The sequence below is a fragment of the Cyprinodon tularosa genome, unplaced genomic scaffold (assembly GCF_016077235.1).
Source record: "Cyprinodon tularosa strain WSP-4 unplaced genomic scaffold, ASM1607723v1 ctg197, whole genome shotgun sequence".
In the NCBI taxonomy this organism is placed as follows: domain Eukaryota; kingdom Metazoa; phylum Chordata; class Actinopteri; order Cyprinodontiformes; family Cyprinodontidae; genus Cyprinodon; species Cyprinodon tularosa.
The window spans coordinates 3,662,394-3,684,597 of NW_024038720.1; the positions used below are offsets into that span (position 1 = coordinate 3,662,394).

Consider the following 22,204-nt stretch of genomic DNA (forward strand, 5'->3'; position numbering starts at 1 on the left):
CTAAGGGATGGGATCTGAACTGCCTAATTAGTGCTTTATTAGTACTTAAACTCTCTTTAAGTAATTTTTTTCTGAAAGAGCAGGCATCTGGCTATACCTTACCTTGCCTGTTGTCTCTCAAAGTGTCTTGCAAAAATATGTCATATTTTGTCATTATAAAGCCACAAGTTTCTGTTTATTTTCCTCAGTGCATAATTCATGGAGTAGTGTCCAATGAGTTATTATTGATAAAAACAGGGCTGGATGATGTTATCGAAACTTGTTTTTTATTTTGTTCGATACAATATAATTCCGATATCTATATAAACAATATAAATGCCTCAGAAAAATTAACTAAAAAAGCTCACAAGAGAGTCCTGTACAAACATGTGTGTCACAGTTCTGGTTCTGTTATGTTTTCTTTTGAGTATTCAGTTTTAATATGCTCCATGTTTTCTAGTTTTAGTGGTTTATTTCTTATTTTGTTGTCTTCTCTGTTTTTTTTTTTTCAGTTTTCAGGTTTTTATTTGTTGCCTTCTGCTGCCCTCTTGTGTTCTCCTTTTTCCCTAGCTCCTTTCCTGTCTGCTCTGTTCACACCTGCTCCCAATCTGCTCATTAGTCCTCTCTTTGTTTCAGTCTCCCATAAATAGAGTTCCTCAGTGCTGGTTCAGAGTCTTCCTCCTCGTGATTGTTTCCCCCAGATGTCTCCTTGGTTTCTGGTTTGTTTGTCTTTGTTTTTATGTTTGCATTTTGGATTCCTGCCTCAGTGTTCTGTTAACTCTTCATTAAATCAACAAGAAACTCACCTCTGCCTCCCTGCCTCTGCATTTGGGTCCACAAGGTAAATTAAACTTCTAAAGCAGGGGTAACCAATTAAAAATTAGCGGGGTCCGAATAAAGAAAATCATAACCAGTAAAGGTCTGAAGACATTTCTAATTATAATCTGTTACTTTAAACAGAATTTAATACTGAAATAAAATGAGGTGATTATACATATATACATATATATACATATTATATATATATCCATGTTATACATAAAATTTTTAAATAAAAATATATACATATAAAAAAAAAAAGTCCAGAGGTATTTTAATGAAGACAAAAACACAAGAAAAGGGAATGTTGTTGGTTTGTGAGCATGATCAATTAAAAGCTTATGAAGGGATTTTATGGATTTCTATTTTATAGATGTGTGCCTCGTGTCTAGGAACAATTCATATAAATCAATCAACTAATCAAAAAAGTTAATTTCGCCTCTCAACATCAATAAAATCACTCAAATTTGGTCATGATCCAGAACCTCTTTTCCACAGTGAAAGTGTGAGGAGAATCAAGACACTCCCTTTTACTGTTTGTTTTTTTTTTTTATTAAGAAATAATAATCAAAATAGCTGTCCTTATTTTTCTAGCATTTTAATGCTCAAGTTATTTGCAAGTGGTGTAAATTCTTTAGCAGAGTGGTTCAATACATCAGCTGGTTTCTGAAAGTTACAAGGGTTTTCAAAATGACTGAAAATTAGAAATGTATTGATATATTACTGATATTAATTTGTATTTTTGAATGCTGAAGTACTTTTAAATGCATGTACTTCAGAATAACTTAAATTACTTACATTAAAACTCAAAACATTTTCTTTTTGTGTTTTATATACATGAGATTTCCCTGATTAGTGTAATAAAAGAAAAGTAACGACGTAAATCAGTTTTTAGTGGTTATTTTAAATAAATAATGCAATTATGAAGCAATGCTGTCCAGATTCTAGTATTTTTAAAAACGGCTTAATACTTAATACCTAAATATTTTAAAGGTTAAGCCTCATATGGATTTACTTATAACTGCTAAACACTGTAACCCAAAGGTTACTCTGAATACACAAGTGCTGCAGTGTCCACGGATCATCCGCAGAGAATCTGGTTGAGCTTTCTATGTGGTACCCTTTTACAGTGCAAGTGTTTCAGAGCGGAGTGCCTTGGATCTCTTGGACTTTGATCACACGAGGATTCCATTATTTCATTGCGCATTGATTCTTTGCACATTGATCTTTGTTTCAGATACTGTACAGTACTTAAGCTCTGCACCAAAGTGATTTTGAAAGAAAAAATATTGTGCTTTTTATTCTATTCTGATACTAGAAAAGTGCTGTTTCTGTCAGTCAGAGAAAACTTAATGAACACTTTGTGTTTGTCTAATGACTTACTGTAAGCATTAGATTAGCAGATTTGTGTCTTAATTATGGATCTTTTGCATATTGTTTGTGAGGGTATCCCTCAGCCTGCGGGGCTGCAGGGCTTAACTGTAAATAAAGGCTAAAAAGATTATCACATTACCATTCACTCATAGCCACCATTGACTGTTGGGCACAGGGAATGATATAATGAAAAAAAAAAAAACTCAAAGACAAATAAATGTGTGAAAGAATTCCACCTTAATGCTGTTTTCTAAAGTGATAAAGCTCTAGGGTAATTAGTCATTGACTAATTTTATGTGTGAAATCTTTTTTTAGCCCAACGGACTGAAATTTCAGAAAGAATATATGGCAACTCTCAGCATATTCAGTTCTGCCATATAGGCTACATATTATATTGCAACTTTAAATGTTATTCGTATTCATTCTTTTTTTGTTGGGGGGGGGGGGGGGGGGCAGTGCCTTAAATTATTATTATCTTTCTATTTTTATAAAACAAATATATTTATCTGTTATATCATTGTCCAACATATCTGTGAAGTTCTGAAGTCAGCCATCATCATTGTCTAAATAGATCATATTAATAAAATGATAATACAAAAGAAACATCAAACTTTTCCACAAAAACAGGTTTTATTAAAAAACATTCAGTGAAATATTTAAGAAGGTTGATGAAATGATTTTTGTCTAATCTACATGAGATTTGTCACTATTATAAGATTGGTTTAAAGAGATTGCTTGAAGTTTAATTATAAAGTATCTAGTCCCTTAAAATCGTGATCTTGTGAATGAATAGAATATTTAAAAAGATTACTTCAAACGAAAGAAATTATTCAAAAATAAAACTGAAAGTGTATTTGAAGTTTCAAAGTCTTATAGAAATAAATGCTTGCTTTCTCCAAAGCTCAGAGTGATTGGCATGCATTTGGTCCTGCTGGTTTCTCCAAATGTGGCGATAGCACCTGCCTGTTCCTTCTGTTTGTCTGTGAATGTCTTGTCCATTTTTTTTTCTCTCCGTCTGTTTAATCATAGTCTGTCTCTCTGTTTTCTTGTTGTTTGTTTTTTTTCCTACATTGTTGGCAATGCATTTGGCATTATCTACAGCGTGTCTCCTGTCGGCTTGCTCTGTCCTTTTTCTCTTTCAACTGGAAGGCTTTAAATCATTTTTCATCTCCCTTATAGTGTAGTAAAATTGTTTTATAGTTTAGCAATAGTACTGTGAGAAGTACCGAATAAAGGTTTTTATTCATGTACTCTACATTAAAGTGAAGGGGATATATTTTTTACTGACAAACAATTTTATTTATTTTTTTAACTGAATATCCAATATAGTTCTTAATAAGATGTGTTTACCCTGATTTTCTGTAAACTTGGAAGTTTGAATGCAGAGGTCACCAAACCTTTTAGCTTTTGATCCACAAGATATTACCAGAATGGACTATTGGTTGCTTATACAAACATTTTGTCAAGACCTGTTACCATATGTGTAATAATAATAATAATAATAATAATAATACAGTGTCAGCTAATATACAGTATTTGTTTTGTCTGTTTCTAATATTATGTTATAGCCTACTGTAGTAAACTAGCCCCACCTGCCAGCGGCAAAAAATTATTTTTGACTGCGAGTTTGGTCTAGCCTCGATCAATGCCCCACGCCCCAGAACTGGCCGGCCAATCACAACGCAGAGATGTGTTTCGAATTTCTGGATGCAAAGTGGGTGGTGTTGTCATGTGCCTATAGTGTGAACTCCCTTTAGGCACAACAGAGTGGGAAGAGAACAGAGGTTGGAAATTGCTTTGTGCTGCCAAATAATAAAGTTGTGAGAAATGACAATGACTTTGTAAGCCACCAAGGCCAGTTGGTAGGGAGACCGCAGTGGTGGAAAAGACGGTCTGTTGTTAAAGAACAACAAAGCTGCACAACGCTGAAGAAAGCACAACAAGGAAGATGGCAACAACTGTTGAATAGTTCTCGTTTGACTCAGCTTTGGAATGAGTTTTGGAAGAATTAGACTTGGGGTTTTTATTGAAACGTGAGCAGGAAGAGGCTCTACGCTAATTTATTTTTAAGATGGACATATTCGCTGTTTTACCGACAGGCTGTTTGTTCACACTCCCCCGCCAGCTTTCTGTCGCGCTTCCTACGTCACAGTCAATTGCGCTCATTGGTCAAAGCGTTGGCCAATACGCACAGACAGCAGTTTAAAAAACGACGGGTTGTTCTCATCAACAATCTTCCGATGTCTCATTCATCGGGACCAGATTAAATTACACATTTAATCTCACATTTAGTCTGGTTTTTCAGGCTAATTATGTAATACTTTTATTAATATTTTTATTTATCTTGCTTAATGTTTTAACCTAAATTCACTTCACCTTTATTAAACATCAAGTAAATGTGTGTGCTGGACCCCAAGACCCTATTTTATTTTACTGGAGCCACAGTTGATCCTTAAAGTTCACCAGGAGTTGCTTTCATTTTTAGGGGTGTGCAGAATTCAGTTCTTTTCAATTGGGGCTACAATCAAGTTTTCATAAAAATAAGTTTTTATTTGCTCATTTGCATCCCCACACAATGTCTAAAGGGAATCTCACAGAGTTTGCAGACCATGTTTTAAGGGTGTACAGAAATGATTTAGCTTAAACAGGACGCAGGATTCAGGCAGACAAATACAAATCCGAAGTTTGATAACCAAAGGTGCTGCAGAACAAATAGTTCAAGAAACTTCAATTCAAATTGCCATATGAAAACTAAGATAAATGTAAATACAACAATAGTGATCTACCCTTACGATGCATTCACAACACAGTGGATTCACATAGAATCCCTATGCAAACCAAGGTGGTTAGAGGGAAAGGTGGTGAAGCGGCCACCGGTGAACTCCACGCGGTGATAGCGTTCACCGCTCTGCCCTCACCTCATGCTACTAGATAGAGCTGAGGTGTTTTGAAACGAGCTGAACTTTTCTAGGAAATTGCGACATGACATGCAATCAGGGACTGGATTAGGTGAGGCCTTTTTCACTTTAAATGGAATACAGAGCAAATAATCTACAAAAAAAAAATAAAATAGAAATAAGGAATGCTCTCAAGAGGTCTTTAGGTGGCTTTAAAAAAAGCCATTTTAATTTAGTCCTAGAAGTACAGTTAACCATCCTCACTTACCTCCAGCACAGAGCCCGGCCTGTCACTCCCCACTGCCCAGCATCAGTGCTTTCTGATGGGGTAGATTTACAAAGAAGTCCCGCTGAATCCAAAGTCAGAGCTGCATCTGAATGAACCAAAGACAAATTTTTTCTGAGCTTTTGGGAATTTTCTAAAAGAGGATTCAAAAGTTGTAAATAGAGAACAATTTAGCAGCAGTCCTTGATCTTAAGTTTCACCTGTGCTTTTATTGTAAAATGATGACAGTGAGACCTTGATAGGAAATGACATGGGGTTACCGGGGTAATGGCAGGTCCAAAGCGAAAGGTCTGGGAGGCTGGTAATTCCAGCTCAGGAATGACATGTGATGTTATGTAATAACTTTATCTCAGGAACGAGCACACTAATGTCTGCTGGGATGGTAATGTCATTGGTCATAATAAAAAATTATTCTATCTTAAAAACCAAAGCAGCACAAATGGCAATTTTACTTGGACAAATTAAGTATAACTGAAAAAGTAGGCTAGATAATTTTGATTCAATTCTGAGCTTAATGTAGTGATAGTTGACCTCTGGCTGACCTAAAAAGTCTTTAATATCTCTAAAACAACAGTAACAGATTTGTACAAATGATTAAAGGGGAACACTGTTTTTTTTACATTGGGCCCTTGATTTTACGTTATTACGTTATCACATCATGTTCTACTCATCCATATGAGTTTTGTGTCATTTGGAGCTGTTCTGAAGATATTCGGTTAGGTTATAACCAAATAACATCTTCCCATGGGCAAGTGACTTGAAGGCACAAACTAAATTGATCATAATTTATTATTTATGGTATGCCAAGATTCATAACATGTAGGCGTCTCACTGTCCCCCAGACATCCGCGGTTATATTTTTTATATTTATATCTTTTAAAAACAAAGCGGAGTGTGTATGACGTCATCATATATATGACGTGCTATATATGACGTGCGCTGGACTGGGGTTGTGACAGGCAGCCCGGGCCACAGGCAGCTACGCTCTAACCCTTCTATTCATTCGGCTAGCTAATCTGAATCGTGTAATTCCATTTTGAGAGCAGGATCATCTGTGGTAGTAGTACCAGACATCTTCCAGGCATGTGAGTAAAACTAGCAGCAGTTCAGCGGACAGGTTGAATGGTAGCCGGCGCGAATATGGGTGAGTAGAACATGATGTAATAACGTAAAATCAAGGGCCCAATGTAAAAAAAAAAAAAGGTGTTCCCCTTTAAGTGCACAAACCTGCACTAAAGAAACACTAACCATTCAATCTATTTGCTAAGGGTTTTTTCACATCACTAGGGTTTCAGCTTGATGCAGCTGAAACTACTCCTATTGTGGTCCAGGGTGTAAACATAGTGCATCTGAAATGCAAAGCATGGAATGCTCAATCACCGCTTCCACCATGTGCGTTCTCAAAGCACTATTAGAAGGACAAAAAAATTAAACATATTTATTGACACTCCTAATCAACAAAATTATACTTTAAAAAAATCTATGAAGTGGAATCAACTCTTCAAAAATATTAGGATTTTTAGTAAGCAAGGCAACTTATCATAGTAATGCAAAACACTCCATGCATTAAACCTGTTTCAACACATTCAACTAGTAAACAAGCAATCCTTTTATGTTTGTAGTTAACTACTTTGCAGAAGTTAATATCAATTCTTGTTGCTCTGTAAAGAAATGACCCATCCTTTGGAAATAAAAAAGCATATTTATAGTTATTTAGCCAATAATGTATAGTAGTTTATTGTTACTGAAAAGCAAATGATGGAGGACTTGGAACTGGAAACCTACTGAATTGCTAATTTATCTATTTGTATTTTCTAAATCAAACTAGTTGTAAAGCAACATTAAAAACTAAGCATTATGGGATTTTATTAGTGCATAACAATGTACTTTTGTGTCATTAATGGGTTATTTGCATTTCAGTTCAATCAGAGAAAACTTGTTTGTGAAGAGAACCCATATGTTAACTGCACACCCAGAGAGATGTAAACAATTTACCAGAACATGAACTAGTAGATGACATGCCGCGATGAAACTGACGGCCAGCAGCTGAGTTTAATGGCCTTCATACAAGACACTGCATGATGTCGATGACAGATTGAAAATGTTAAAGATGCTTCATTTGATCCCTGCTTCTCGGTGCCAAGAAGTAATGAACGCTAAGACATTAACAGCTCCCTTTGCGCTTTTCTTCATCTTTCTCTGTGTTATCCTGATCTTGTCTCATCCTACACCATTTTTTTCCCTACCAAGCAAATATATATGCACACAGGCCTTTTTATCATTGCGTAAATGAAATCAAAGAATAAGGTTGGATGTGGTGTCACCACAGAGCCTCAGATGTTGCCATAGAGCTAGAAAAGGACACTAATGTGGGTTTCGATATTCAGTTCACTTTTATCTTTCAGCTTGTCTTCTTTAATTTGTGGTGTATTTTTATTGCTAGATGCCATGCTGTTTGTTTTTGCATCTGTTGTTTTTCATTCTTTCAAGACCAACTAGCAAAGACCCAAGCTTTCATACTGTAAGAAAAAAAAAATTACATATAATATTTTGTTTCTGCATTTTATAGTCACCTAGTTTTCCCTTGACCTGATAACAAATATGATTTCCTTTTCACAAAGCAGGTTTAATGAAAGGTGTGTATGTTAGTAAGTTTCTAACTATGAAATAAGGGAAACGAAGAGTTTTCTGGTTCACGAAGAGAGGTTACTGAACCTCTGCATGTGTTGAATTCTATTTTATTTAAAATAAAAATTCTGGATGTCTAGAAATGAATTTCAGATCTCTACGTTTCAGGTGGTAATAGTCATAGTGTTTGTCATTTTGACTATGAAGAGATGTATTTCAGATAAATAAAATGCATATATATTCAAGCTGATAAATGGAAAAATGGAAATGGATAAAATCAGAATGGACAAAGATAAGTACCTGCAGAGAGTTTTGCATTTACTGCAACTCACGTAATCTCACTATACATAAGACAATTTCATCCTTCCCTCTCTCATGACAAGGCGCGCACGAGTCCTATCATGAAAAAAAGTTTAATAGTGCGACCTGAGTAACGTGCAGTAATGGGGTGTCGGCAATGGTAACTGCGTTATAGTTACAGTAAGAGTAATAATTTTGATAACTCGTTACTAAAAAAAAGGTAACGGCGTTGGGAATAAATGATTGTATGTCCTGTTTCTCTGTATGCTGTGCTGTCAGGGACTGGCAACGTGTCCAGAGTGTAATCCTCCATCTGGCTAATGACTGTTAAAGATATAGACCCCTGTCCTCACAACTCTGCATGACCAAATTGGTACAGAGCACAAATCTTTTTGCTATTATTAGCATTTATCTCATCCTATGAAATATTCAAGTTAAATGAAAACAAAAATGCAAAATAATAAAAGATAAAATGAGCGAAATAATTCTTAACTGTGGTACATATAGGATAGCTGTGTGGTCTTTCATTGACTAGGCCTCATTCCGGTTTACACACAAACTCATATACAGCAGTCTCTTGATTGTGTTGGACAAGATCTGAAGTCAAGTATGAATACAGAGGATGACAGGCCAATTATCAGATGCGCTCTCTGTTGTGCATCTTCTCCTCCAACAGGAAGCAGATGTGAGAATCCTGTCACTTTCACTAAAGCTGATGCAGTGACAGGGACCGACAAGAAAAGGTACAGTTTTCAAGAAGAATTGAGGCGGACAGCGTTATAAAGCCAGTATCCTCAATGAGTTTATCTTGTCACTTTTAAAACTTTGGACGATCTACTGTTAAAAGCGTGAAGATATTTGTCATAATATAAAACATAATGGATCTTTTTCGTCTTGGGTCTATAAATGTCTTAGATCAGTGTCCAATTTGATAATTTCTCCATTTTGTTTACAGCTTGTACCCTACAATCATTGAGTAAGTTCTAACAAAGAGCTTGTGTTTGCTTTGCAGGTGAACATAGTGCCAGCTTGCGTCAGAGCCTTGACACAGATGCTGTACTGTCCGTACTGCCGTGGCATGCCTGGGCTAAAGCCTTGTCACAATTACTGTTACAACGTTATGAGGGGCTGTCTCGCAAACCAGGCAGATCTGGATACTGAATGGAACCTGTTCATTGGTGAGTTTACACTTTATTGCATTTCTGCCTTTGTTTGTTTCTTTATATTAAATTCATCTGTGTTTTTATTTGCTAACCTGGGTTTTTTTATTTTATTGTGCCTGTTTCTATGTCTGTGTATGGCAGTCATGGAAGGAAACTATGTGATGCACTCAGCTGAATTCAGCTTTAGAGGATTTGCAGAGACAAAACTAAAATCTTATTTGTGCAAACATTTCCTTTCTTTTTTTCTGTCTCAAATGTTTGCTCTTGCTGGAACCCTGGCATGGTGTTTAAAGCTGTGTTCCCTGCTGTTTGGGATTGATAAAGGAGAGCAGATCCTAGGCAAACATATTTTCTATAGTGTTTCCAGCTGAGCTTGGTGAGTAATATAGCACTTCACTTCAACTGTAAGTAGCTGGCTGCTGTAAGCCCTTCAGTTAAATGGATACCAGGGATGCACATAGAGTGCTCCCTCTGGATCCTTTGTAGACCAGTGCTTTATTTGTTATGTACCCCAATCTCCACCTCCCTCCTCCCCAATCTCCTCCTTTTTTTTTTGTTTTGTTTTTTTTTTAAATGGGGCAACATTTTTTACCACACATCCCTGAAGACCGTCAAGTGAAGTGCACTTCAGAGCTTTTGGCTGTTTTGTGACAAGGCCTGTCATTTGAAAAGTCATCAGATGACTTACCGTTTGTTCTCCTCCATGGCAAGTCTGAAGTCTCAGATCAACACGGGTCCTTGTGCACTGAATGAGATGTCTCACAGCTTTATGACATGTGTTAAAAAGTTAGTGTCTTGTTTGGTGTTGAAGAAGCAAATCTATTGCAACAAAGGGAGGATGTGCCTGACAGTAATGGCATAAGCTGCTTCTGCAACTGAATGAAAAAAAATCGTGTTACCAAAATGCCCTTGAGATATACAAAGTGTTTTTCTTTGTTTCAGTAGTTTAGATAAGGTTTTTTGGCCAATTAAAGGAAATCAGGCTTTCCGAATTATCGCAGTTAAAAGTGTAAATCATTAACTTTAACCTTTAAGAACTACATTTTGGTGTCAGTTGAAATTTTCAATTCATTATCAGGTGCTAAAGAATTAGTTATGCTTACAACATGGCTCGAAAGGATTATTGATTTCCCTTTCACAGACAACATTTTACAGGTCAGTCCTCTCCCAAGAAGCACATCTCTGCATTATTGAATTGAATTTTATGGAATGAGCTTGTTCACTTTCTGTCATGGTCGTCTCTTAAATTGTCACATATCAAAGAGGATTTCATAAGGAACAAAAATGTAACATTTTTAGGACCTTATGTTATTTAAAGGACTTTAATGTCAGTGTTGATAACAGTGAGACCTGTTATTCTGCCATCATTTTCATTTTTTCATTTCATTTAATTTATTTTGAAACATGATATGATTTAACAATGTTTACATTGAATGCTGCATAAACATGCATCATATTTCAAAAAGGAGTAGGATGAAGCATAAGCTTATTAGGCCCTACCCCTCAGTTACATGTGTCATGGTGTTAAAGGACAATTATTTACAGTAAGACAAACAGTATACCAACTTTTTATATATTACTCTTTTTTGTATTCATCAAAAATACTTTTCTTATATTCTTTTTTGAATTGCTGGATGCATTTACATTGTTTAATGTATTCAGACAAGCTGTTCCAGAGCTTCACTCCGCTAATTGATAAACTAAAGCTTCTTTTTGTTGTTGGAACATACTTAGTTTTGAAATTTAATTTTCCTCTTAGATTATATTTTCCATCTCTATTTCTAAAATTGATCAGATCTAAAAATTTGAGAATTCTTCAATCAAGAAATAAACAGCGAGTGTGATCTCTATAATGTTTGTTATCCGTTACTTGTATTGCTTTCTTTTGCATAATGATCTGTGGTTGAATGTTTGTTTTGTTAGTGTGACCCCACACTTGTTAGTGTGACCACAAACTTCAACACAATAGATAGAATAGGGCTGAAACAATGAGCAGCATAATGTGTGTACAGCTTGTTTGGTTAGAAGTTGGTTGTTTGGTTTATTTATAACAGCCAAAAGTGATTTCCTCTGATTTCAGAGGAAATCAGATTTTCAGATGCTGGGGAAAAACTCTATAACACGCACTCATTCAAGAAGTGGTGTTGAATATACCCCTGCAACCCCTGCAGGTTAGTTAGTTCATTGTTGTTTTATTATATTCTGGTTTCTGTTATTATTTTTCCAGGCTCAATGTTATGCACCTTTGCAACATCTGTAAACTAAAAAAAAAAAATATCTAACAGCTTGCTTAATTTATTGAATTAAATTAAAGTTCAACTCAAATTTATAAGATCAGTTAAAATTGTTTCAGTTTACACTGCAAAAAGTGTTGCAATATACCCCTGAAGGATCTTGCAACACTTTTGAGGGATCCTTTTTAGAGAGATTCTTATTTACTTTCGCAAGATAAAAGAGACGTTTGAGACTACAAAAAAAAACACCTCAGCAAAACATCAATCTGGAACTTGACAGAACAAACATTTGTTTGTGTATAACTGCTGACAAGTCAGCCTTACTTTCAATAACGGCGGTCACGCTGGTCCATCTAGGAGTTTTAAGGTTGTGCGAATACAGTTATTTAGCAGCAGTATTTAAACATTTCCAAGCAAAGCATTTACTAGAAACAAACCCCTGTGTTTATCAACAAACTTCATAGTTTATTATATATAGCAAAGACATTATTGGTATAGAGGTCACCAACCAATCTGATACCTTTCCTGACCCAAGTGTGTAATGTATCACCTGCTATAAATATTGGGAATTAAAGTCTGTCTTTATGTGGTGTCTACTTACTTTTAGTATGGATCCTACCCAATGCTGTATAAATGAAACCCTAGAAAGACACCTTGGAGGACAGGTTCAGAGTCCCGTGCGTCAACCAGCTCAAACAGAAATGCACCTGGGAGGCAAAATCCAGCAGGACTCTTAACAGAGGTTCAGGCGAGCAGACCAGACAGAGCCAGTGAATGAGAGGGAATTGAATCAGGAAAACAGAATCAGTTGGGAAATGCTGAAACGCTCTCATAGGGAAAGGGAAATAGCTTGCCTGAAGACATAGGTTAAAAAATAAACTCCTCACTTGAGCACGAACCATCGAAATAAACCTAAAACTAACCAAACTGACGAACAGGACAGTAACAGAAATCAAACAGGGAACAAACAGAAAGCAAACAATGATCTGGCCAAGATAGCTGGAACTGAGCCCAATATAAGGGCAACGGCAGGTGGATGAGATGGGAGATGATTAAGAACTGAGCAGCACTAGGCAGGTGAGTAAAATGAGAAATTAAGGCCAGCTATCGGAGCAGATCATGACACTTATAACTTATTTTAATCTGCAAGCTTCTAGAAGGTCAGACATAATATTCGGTCGGTTGATATGTATTGGACATAGTTGTAAAAAAATAAACAAACAGTATTTCTTTAAGGATTTATAGTGCTTAAATACTTTCTATCATTATTGGAACAAATCTTGCACAAGATGTAGTGTGTGCTGTATTGGGGGTAAAGTGCAGATTGTACACCCTCAAATCATATCTGAGTTTGTTATTGGTTGCAGGGAGACTAAAAAGATACTGAGGATGTAGCTTGCATTACCTAGCTGGACTTGCATGCAAAATGTATGTGTCAAGCAGTTTCTTAAAAGCCCATGAAACCAATAGGGATAAAAGTCCCGAGTTTGGAAAATCTGGACTTGTTTCAAGCTATTTTAGGAGCTCCCTGTTAAGCTGTCCCGACTTTCAGCTCCAAACTTAAAGAAAAATATAGTTCTATAATGAAACTACCACATGTGGCCAAAAAATATAACTGCAGCACCTTTCTGTTCATTCTTGTAGGTCGTGCTTTTACTTGATAAGGTTTTTTTTTCATCCTCCCTGGAATTTTCATTGGTGACTGTGTTGAGCTCAAGAGCGTAGGTTTGATTTGAACTTTGGTAGGGACACTATTGGTCGGGTGTCATTGGTGCTATGCAATATGCATGCCCTTTTTTATGCTCGATGTGAGCATCCTTACTGATGAGAGGAATTCATTGTTAAAAGAGAAAAGCAACATTTTGCTCCATTAATAAAAATATAATAAGCACCTAATAAACAGGAAAATAGGCTACAGGCTTATAGATGTATCAGAGCTGAACTACTGAGGTGTCAGTCAGCTCATCAAATGATGTTTCAGTTGTAAAGGGTCAAATAATAAGGCTATTTTAAATTTATTTTTCAGTAAAAAAATATGTAATATCTCTTTAAGGTTTCTCTTTAGTGAGAAAACATTATTGTAGCAGCCCAGTGGGCTTTTGGAAGGAATAAATCTGGACTTACTGAAAATATGAACCAACACGTCTTTATGGGTCATGGGGGGGTTGGATTGTTTGTAATTCACCTAAACATTATCTCACTCTAAAGCAAAAGAGCAGTCAGCTATATGTGCAAGAGCAAGCCCCTAACACCCCAAAATAAAAACTGTTTTAAGGTTCTAAAGTGCAACCAAATTAGTACCACAACCTTATCGTTGCCAGAACTAACAATGGTTTAACAAATAAAATCTTAAGGCGCACCAGTGTGACCAGCTAGCGAAAATACATTTTTTTAAGTCTATGTGACTCTGAATGTCTACCCATTGTTCAAATACACAACACAAAAAAAGAACAAAATAAAAAAAATGCAAAAAATAAGAAACAAAGAGCACATTTAAAAACCCTACTAGGGTTGAAGAAGAGAGAGTGGGCCATTGTACATTGAGCCAGCCGATCTTACTCTGGTGTGTATGCAGTGTCATTGTCCTGGATCAGACCAATAACAATGGTGGCTGCGTCTCTGAAACAGGGAAGCTCACTGGTGTTAATTAAATCCAAACATCACCTTTTGAATAAACAAATATTGAAACACATAAAACACATTACTATAACGGGTGAAAAGAGCTGTTCTGAAATAATAAACTCCAGAAACCACAGCAAGCGTTCAGCACAAGATGACTGAATTATTACTTTTCCCTCTTGACTCATGAGGAAAACCTCCTCGCTGTCTGGCCACTGTCAGTCAAAAATCCTTAAGTATTTTTTGCCAATCAGCATTGAGCAGCAAGCTTCATGACCCGCCTCTGCTCAACAGACCTGCTAAGAGGTTTGAAGTGATGAATTTTGACATGATATCCAATCATGGCTCTACTTTCTTCCTGCTTTCCTCAATATACCGAGGTAGAGGTGGGTGATGTCGGGAATTTTTAATCAATAAGACACCAAGTAAATACAGGATCAGTATCGCCGATATCAATACGATACCGATGCTTTTTAACATTTAAGCTTTATGTATCATGGGACTGTTGACCTTTCAGTGTTTCTGTGATTTTTATTATATTATTACAGTTGAATAATAATAGAATTAATAAAGCCCTGTTCATAGTTTAGTTCATATTATATCTTTCAGTAATTATTTTTTTTTTTATTATGTGAATTTGTCTGTTGCTTTAATTCTATAAATTTCCACGTTGTGGGATAAAGGATTAGCCCTCTTAGATAACACATTTTAATGGGAAAATTACACATTCTGAGTGGGCTCCAGTAACATATGACATATAATATATACTCTGAAAGTTAAAATGATCTACCTGGATAATCTCTGGAGGTCTGAATCGCTGTCAGTGACGTCTGTCTGGGGATTGGGGGTATATTGGGGCAATGAGAAATAAGAAAACTAACTGAATTAATTTCAGTTTTATTGTTAAACGTCAGACTGAACAAGATTTCGAACTCAATGTCATATTATCTATAGCAGCAAGTTATCTATATTATTCATGTGCATGTTAAATATCTCATTTTAAACTAAATAACTTGTTTAATGATCTCTTTCTGAGCATTTGTGCATCAAAGTCAATATAAGAGCAATCAAAATGAATTATATTCATGCTATATTAATGTAGCAGCAGTAAAGGTAGCATTGAAATGTTTGTCCTAAAGCCAAGAAATTTACATTAGGACATCGAGTAAAGCAAAGAAATATTACAGATTTTAAAATCTTTGTCTTAAAGTTTTTATTTATTGCACACTTTATTGGAATTTTTTTTTTAGATTTTTGCTGAAGTTGATCATACCAGTCTCCTATAGCACACTATGCCTACTGTACACAAACTCCAAAAAGTTTGTGGGTGTGATTCCCTCTGATTATATATGTCAAGGTGTTGTCACAGAGTGCTGCAGCAAGTAAAAATTATTCAAAGTTCAACACAGTGTGCACACACCTTATGTTCACCCTTGTGCTGCTCTCAGCCTAGTGCAGCACAAACCCTATCTGCCATTGTACAACACAGAAGAGAATAGATTAGGAAGCAGAGCACAGAATTCACCAAATGTATTGTTAGAGCAGATTAAGAATAGACGAGGCATTGCAACTGTGAACATAGAAACAAACACATGCACAATAATTTTTAATTTATACATCGCATAACAATATTTAAAGCTTTAACCCTCAAATGCATTAGCTAAATAAAGGGTAAATGTGAGCCCAAGTTGCTCTTAGTCAAGACAACACGGAGGGAATAATGCTCTTTGGTTTATCTTGTATGTAACGCTATTCTTAAAGAGAACAGTGATTATAGAATCTATGTCATATATTTAAAGGAACAGTCACTGTGGGGTATTTTACGCTATGTAAAGGTTACCGTAATGACTTCATGCCTTCCAGGCTGAATAAAAGACATAGTGTCAATGAACAGTGAAGGAAAACCTAAGAGAGAGTGTGAATTACTTACTTGAAGTAGAGCTGAGTGATTTTAGCCACCCTGACTTTGTGTGTGTGTGTGTGTAGGTGTGGGTAGGTGGGTGTTAAAATATTCAGGAAGGGAATTCATGCTTTGGCCACAGGATGATACCGGGCAATCATTCATCTGCCATCATGATAAATTTACCTAGTACTGCTTCATGACAGACACATCATTATCATTTTTCTTGTCAGCAACTTGTTAAAATACCCTCAGAGAGACAGAGAGAGAGGAATCGTTGGCCAAACAGTACACTAGTTATTTCATCATGGCCACCAGTACTTATGACAAGGGAATCGGATCAGTGTAACATCATCATCATCTCAACAAAAACTGATCAAAAATAATGAGAGATAGTAACTGAAAACATAATATACTCTTTAGTTAATCAGCAAACTTTAAAAATATATAAAGTTATCTTTTAGAAGCCCTGTAATAAATATGTCCAGTAATAGATATTGACATTGTCTTACCATGCCTTGCATACAATGGATAGTTTAATTTAAATTAAATTAAATTCTGTACTCTTTTGCTGATTAACAACATTTTCAAAAAACCCACCTCAGTTTTCGAATAGTTCAGGTGTTATTTTTCCAAAATGTGAAATATGCAGAATAACTGGCCAGCCCTGCAAATCATGATTCAGTTGGACAAATGGCGGGATACCTACACTTTAGATATTTTATATATGGGTTTTTTGCAATCCTAAGAAAACATAAATACTGACAACAGTAGTTTTTGTTTTGTTTTTTTCTTTTTGCTAACAGGGAATAAAAACAGATTTTTCATTATTATCTTTTGCCACAAAATTTAAAATTTCTTGGTTTATTAGTCTAGTTTTATTTCCAATTATCCTCCTCATTAAGCACTTATTAGCAAATGTGTCAACACTGCTTCTATTGCATCTTTCTGTCAGGTAGCAGCTTTAGTTTGATGCTGGCTCCTTGGTCTTCACAAATAGGAAATCTTAATTTTCCTCTTCCCTCATGTGTTTATATGCACTTCTGATAAATAAGACATATCTGAAATATGGTAACATGTTTTTTTAGTGAGTAATTTCCTCCTTGGCTTAAAAATACTGAATAAAATTCGAGTGCTATCTAATAATTCTAATCAGAACAAAAGTGTGATATATGAGGGTGTGATGTTGCTAAATTTTGCCAAGTTCACTGTTAATGTGTAAAAAAAAAAATCAAAATTTTTTTGTCCTTAGTTTCTTCTTCCACCTATCCACTCACCTGTCTGTCTTTTCCAATTCAAAACTGGATCACTTTTTCTGTGCACTCACAGGTAGAGTTAACCTTTAAAGATTATTTTTATCACAGTAACACACTGTGACGATCTTAAAAGTATTGCTTGTGATGGTTGAATAGAACACATCATTCATATTTGTCCTTTAAAATTGTAAGATATAAAATCACAATGTGTGGCGCTATACAGTTTTTAGTTCTTGCTAAAGGCATCCAGCTTCCCTCTGTGAACAAATGATTTCAGCTAATTAAGATTTAGGATTGTGGTGACCTCTGCTGAGTCTTTTGACACCACACTGTAAGTGATCCTCATTGATTTTATTTACTCATTTCTTTTTAATTGGGTAGATTGAGTTCTGATGTAACCAATGCTTCCGACAATTCCCCAGGCTATGAGTATTTTCACCCCCAAAGAAGCGATACCACAGAGATTATAAGGGTCGACACTGTGTTGGTTGTTTTGTTTAAACTGCGGACAGATTTCACCGGAAACTTTGTTCCGTTCAGTTTGCATCACACTGTAACACCTGAGATGTCTGCTGTCCTTGCCCGGTCTCATACTTAATAAGATCTCTGCTTTTACTACATTTCTTCACATTACACTTGCTTTATCTAAACTTTTATTTTATCACCTTATAATGGATTATAAGAAAGAAATACTGCATCTCATTGTTAAACCATGGATATTTAATGGAAGCAGGGCGCTTAAAATGACGGTGAGAATGATGGCCTCTGTAGCAGACATTTTAGGAACAAACAGGTTTGTAGGTTTATCTTTGCCTTTCAGTTAGCTAAATACTGGATGAGTCAGCCAAGTGGAAGTGATCTCCATTTCTTAGGCATCATCAAGAATGAATATCATTTTCTTCTCATTCATCCTGGCTGTGCTGATTCTGAAAAACTGCTGCTTTTAAACTCTTTCACTGGTTTTCATAATTATTTAGTGTCATTATGACTGTTGATTATTTATGTTTTTCTAAATTAATGTTCTACTATATCAAGGTCAGACATAATTTTTCCCTTGTTTAATGTTTTGGTTTGAACTGTATTAATTCAGGAAATTGCCTCTTTTATAATTAAACACAGACTTGCTCAATACAATATTTTCATCACTGTGTCTCGGTAAATTATTAAAGAACGAAACTTTCACACAGTATTCACTGTGTTCTACCATCATTGTAGCAAAATTTCCCAAGTTTCAAGGAAATTAAATCAAAGATGGCTCCCTTGAATTGTGTGAATTCGAAAGTGGAATGACAGAGGTTCCTCAACAACTTCAAAATCTGATGAGTGCTGTATTTAAAAAAAAAACTTAAAATAAAAGCTACAGTAGAAAGGCCTTATTAATCCCACCCAGTCTCAAAGAGGATTAAAATGGAGACTAGTATATCCTGCCTTCTATTCTACAGAAATGTGTTGTCAGCTGTCCTTGCCCACTAAGGTCTACTAGGGTTTTACACTAGGCAGGACAGTAATAACCTCAGTCAGAATGTTGATGTAGATAAAGACAACAGTGGGTTGGTGCATTAGCAAAAGGGCTACTCCTTTGCAGACAGTTCTTTTTCAAGAAAAAGTACAAGGAAGCCTCCCTGACAGCCAAAAGTTACCATGAGGGGTCTGGGCTTTATGCTCAGACCCCTCAGCTACTTGGTTTGGGTAAGGTGTGCCACCGATTTGGAGTTTCTATTTAAATACCAGGCTTAATTGGCCTAGACCTGGTGCGGCGCAGTAACTACAGTAAAAAAAAAACAGACCAAATTAATTTAACATATATAATATATAGCCCAAAAGCTATATGTATTTTGCCTGGCTCTGGGCCAAATATAGGAGCTATGAAACTATGTTTTGTTTTTGTTTTTTAAGAAAAATAGGGCCTCGTGCTCAAAAACCAACCTGGGCATATTTTTTTTTTTTTTTTTAGAATAGCCCAGAACTCATGTTAATCTAGATTAAAAATCTGAAACAGATGTGGGTGAGGTAAGGGTTCTACAAAAGAAACTTAATATGGGCCAGGTTTGCCACAGAAACCAACCTCTTTTTATTATCATTAGGCTTATTTGGCCAGGAACCGGTCCAGGACAGTAACTAGTGTCCTGCATAGCACACATAAAATAACACTTTGCTACATGAAAAATGTTATTGCAATATAAAACATTGGCAAAAATCTAAAACTTACAATGATATACATTTCATAAGAATGTTAATATCATAATCCCTACATAAGACTTATGGCAGCATAGAAACCACAGTCTGGTGCACTGCCGCTACAAAGCCATGGGTCTCTGTTTTGCAAACAGGGAATCCAGAGTGTTTGCCAGTTTCATAATCAATGTTTACACTTTTTCAGAAATGCCTATACGTTTCTGTGGTCTCTTTTTGAATAAACCTTTTGTTGCATGTTGCATGCCTTTATCGATAGGCAGATCATACTGAATTCTAATGATCAAAAAGTGCAAAGTCACAGGATGGAGATATGCAAATATAAACTTTTACCACATGTAAAGACATTTTTCAAATTGAAATCTCAACTGCAACCCTAGTTTTTGTATTTTTTTTTTAAATTACATCTACAAATTTGGTGCAAACTGACATGCAGAAAGTATCTGTGGTCATAAAGAAGGTGTTGGTTCAAAGCGAGTCCAAGGAGACAGACTCTGTGCCCATATTAACATATTTGCACTGTCAAACGTAACAATTGTAGAATATTAGTTTTTAAAAAAATATGCAGGTGGGCACACATTCATGCAGCAGGACAAAATACAGTATTTACACAATAAACCAAAAGGAACTATTATGACAATTACTTTTGTTCACAGCACTTAGTCTACCAATGTAACATGCTCTATAAATATTATTTAGTATTCATATTATTTTTAAAGTAATTTGTACCATTATTTTATACAACCACATGGCTTAGAACCTTAACTTTCTTTTACAATCACTCTCAGAACACTCAATCTGCTTAATGTATTGGTGCAGAACTGAACTGGGTTTCACACCTTAAAATGTGCCCAATGTATGCAATGTCATGCAAAGGATTCTGTGCAATTGTTTGGCTCCCAGTGCCAAGATGTCCCTAATGCCAAATGAATTGGCATAGGAAGCATGCTGCTTTGTGGCCCTAGCACCTTCCTTCCCGCTAGAACTTTTGGGCAACACTTATTATGTTGACTTCTGACACACTTTCACTATGTCTTACAGTAAGTGTCCTTACAGACATCAAGCATTTGGATTAAGTCTTTTATACACAAAGAAATTAGATGGGCTTCATGTTAGCTTAAGTAACGAGCCACTCGGGTTTAAAATACACTACAACTAAACAAAGTTAAAATAAAGACTAATGGCTGTACCTTATTCCACCATATGTTAAAATTAGTGCTGTCAAAATTATCGCGTTATTATCGCGTTAACGCGAGGCCATTTTAACGGCGATAATTTTTTTAACGTGAGATTAACGCTATGTGGTTTTATGGTACAATTTTCCAAGTACATCCCGCTGCAGCCTGCGAGAAGGCGGGGCTATTTCCCCCCAGTCTATGCATTTCTCATAGGCTTCGACAGCGGAGCTCCTCAAGGGAAAAAGACGCTCCTACACTGGGTGACGCTAGTGCCTTTTCTTTAAGCCCCACCACCAACAAACAAGTTGAGTGTCTGGTAACTAGTAGCAACCTGAAATACGCTGAGAAAACAGATTACTGAGGTGAAATGGAATCTGCTACGGCACTATTGCTGTCTGTGTACGCCACAGGTCGGTATCGCGTGTGTGTGTGTGTGTGTGTGTGTGTGTGTGTGTGTGTGTGTGTGTGTGTGTGTGTGTGGGTGTGTGTGTGTTCTCATTTTTGTTAAGAGGCTGAAAAGTAACTTCCTAGAGCATAGACTACCTCCATCTAGTGATGTCGGTCTATTGATTTTGATGTATTGATTGAAAATTGTTCATTATTATCTTGGTTAATTAACATCTAATGTTAACTGTACTACATTTTATAGCAGTAGGGTAAAATGCTTGTCTTTGTTCAAAAGACTGTATTAACTGTAAAGACTGTCTTTTACATCAGCCTGTTTTCAGGGCCTTTTTTTTGGCTACATATTTGTTATTTTTTGCTACATGCCTCCCCATCTTTTTGCCATATGTTTCTATGGCATAAATCAGTGTCTGTGACCTGTTTTCATTTTAAAAAAAGAACATTGGCACAAACCTAGCCTGTATGTATTTTTTGTATGTCATCGAGAGTATTTAAATGATTTTCAATCAGAAAAAAAATTTGCGATTAAAATGCGATTAATCGCGAGTTAACTCAGGCATTGATGCGATTAATCGCGATTAAAAAAATTTAATCGATTGACAGCACTAGTTAAAATATATACTTGAAGAAAAAGTTATTTTATTTCTTTTTAACTCACCACAACATCACTGCTGCTCAACCTGCGTTCCAGTGAGTAAATAAAATGAGGATACTGTTCCAATCAGGTTATGTTCTAGAACCGGATCATAGACAGTCCATTTTGCAGGTTGAGAAGGAGTCATAATCCAAGCCTGGCATAGCTGGGGTTTTTTTGTTGTTTTTTTTTCATTTCATTTATTTCTTTGGTCTTTTCTCCTCTTTTGAGTTGACTGGATACTGTATAAGCCATCTCATTTTTGTGCCTTATATGCCTGTAATAGAAATCGTAAATCTCAGAGTGGAACATGGTTGGGGAGCTTAGATAAAGTACCTT

General features: G+C 35.9%; 1 protein-coding gene across 3 annotated transcripts in view; it reads left to right on the plus strand.

Annotated features, from left to right (window-relative positions):
• The window catches only part of gpc6a (glypican 6a), a 201,082-nt gene that overhangs the window by 124,609 nt on the left and 54,269 nt on the right, over nt 1-22,204 (plus strand). For all 3 annotated transcript variants that reach the window (XM_038283894.1, XM_038283896.1, XM_038283897.1), the window contains one exon: nt 9,296-9,461. In XM_038283894.1, the coding sequence (XP_038139822.1) occupies nt 9,296-9,461 (166 nt within the window). The remainder of the gene's footprint in view (nt 1-9,295; nt 9,462-22,204) is intronic.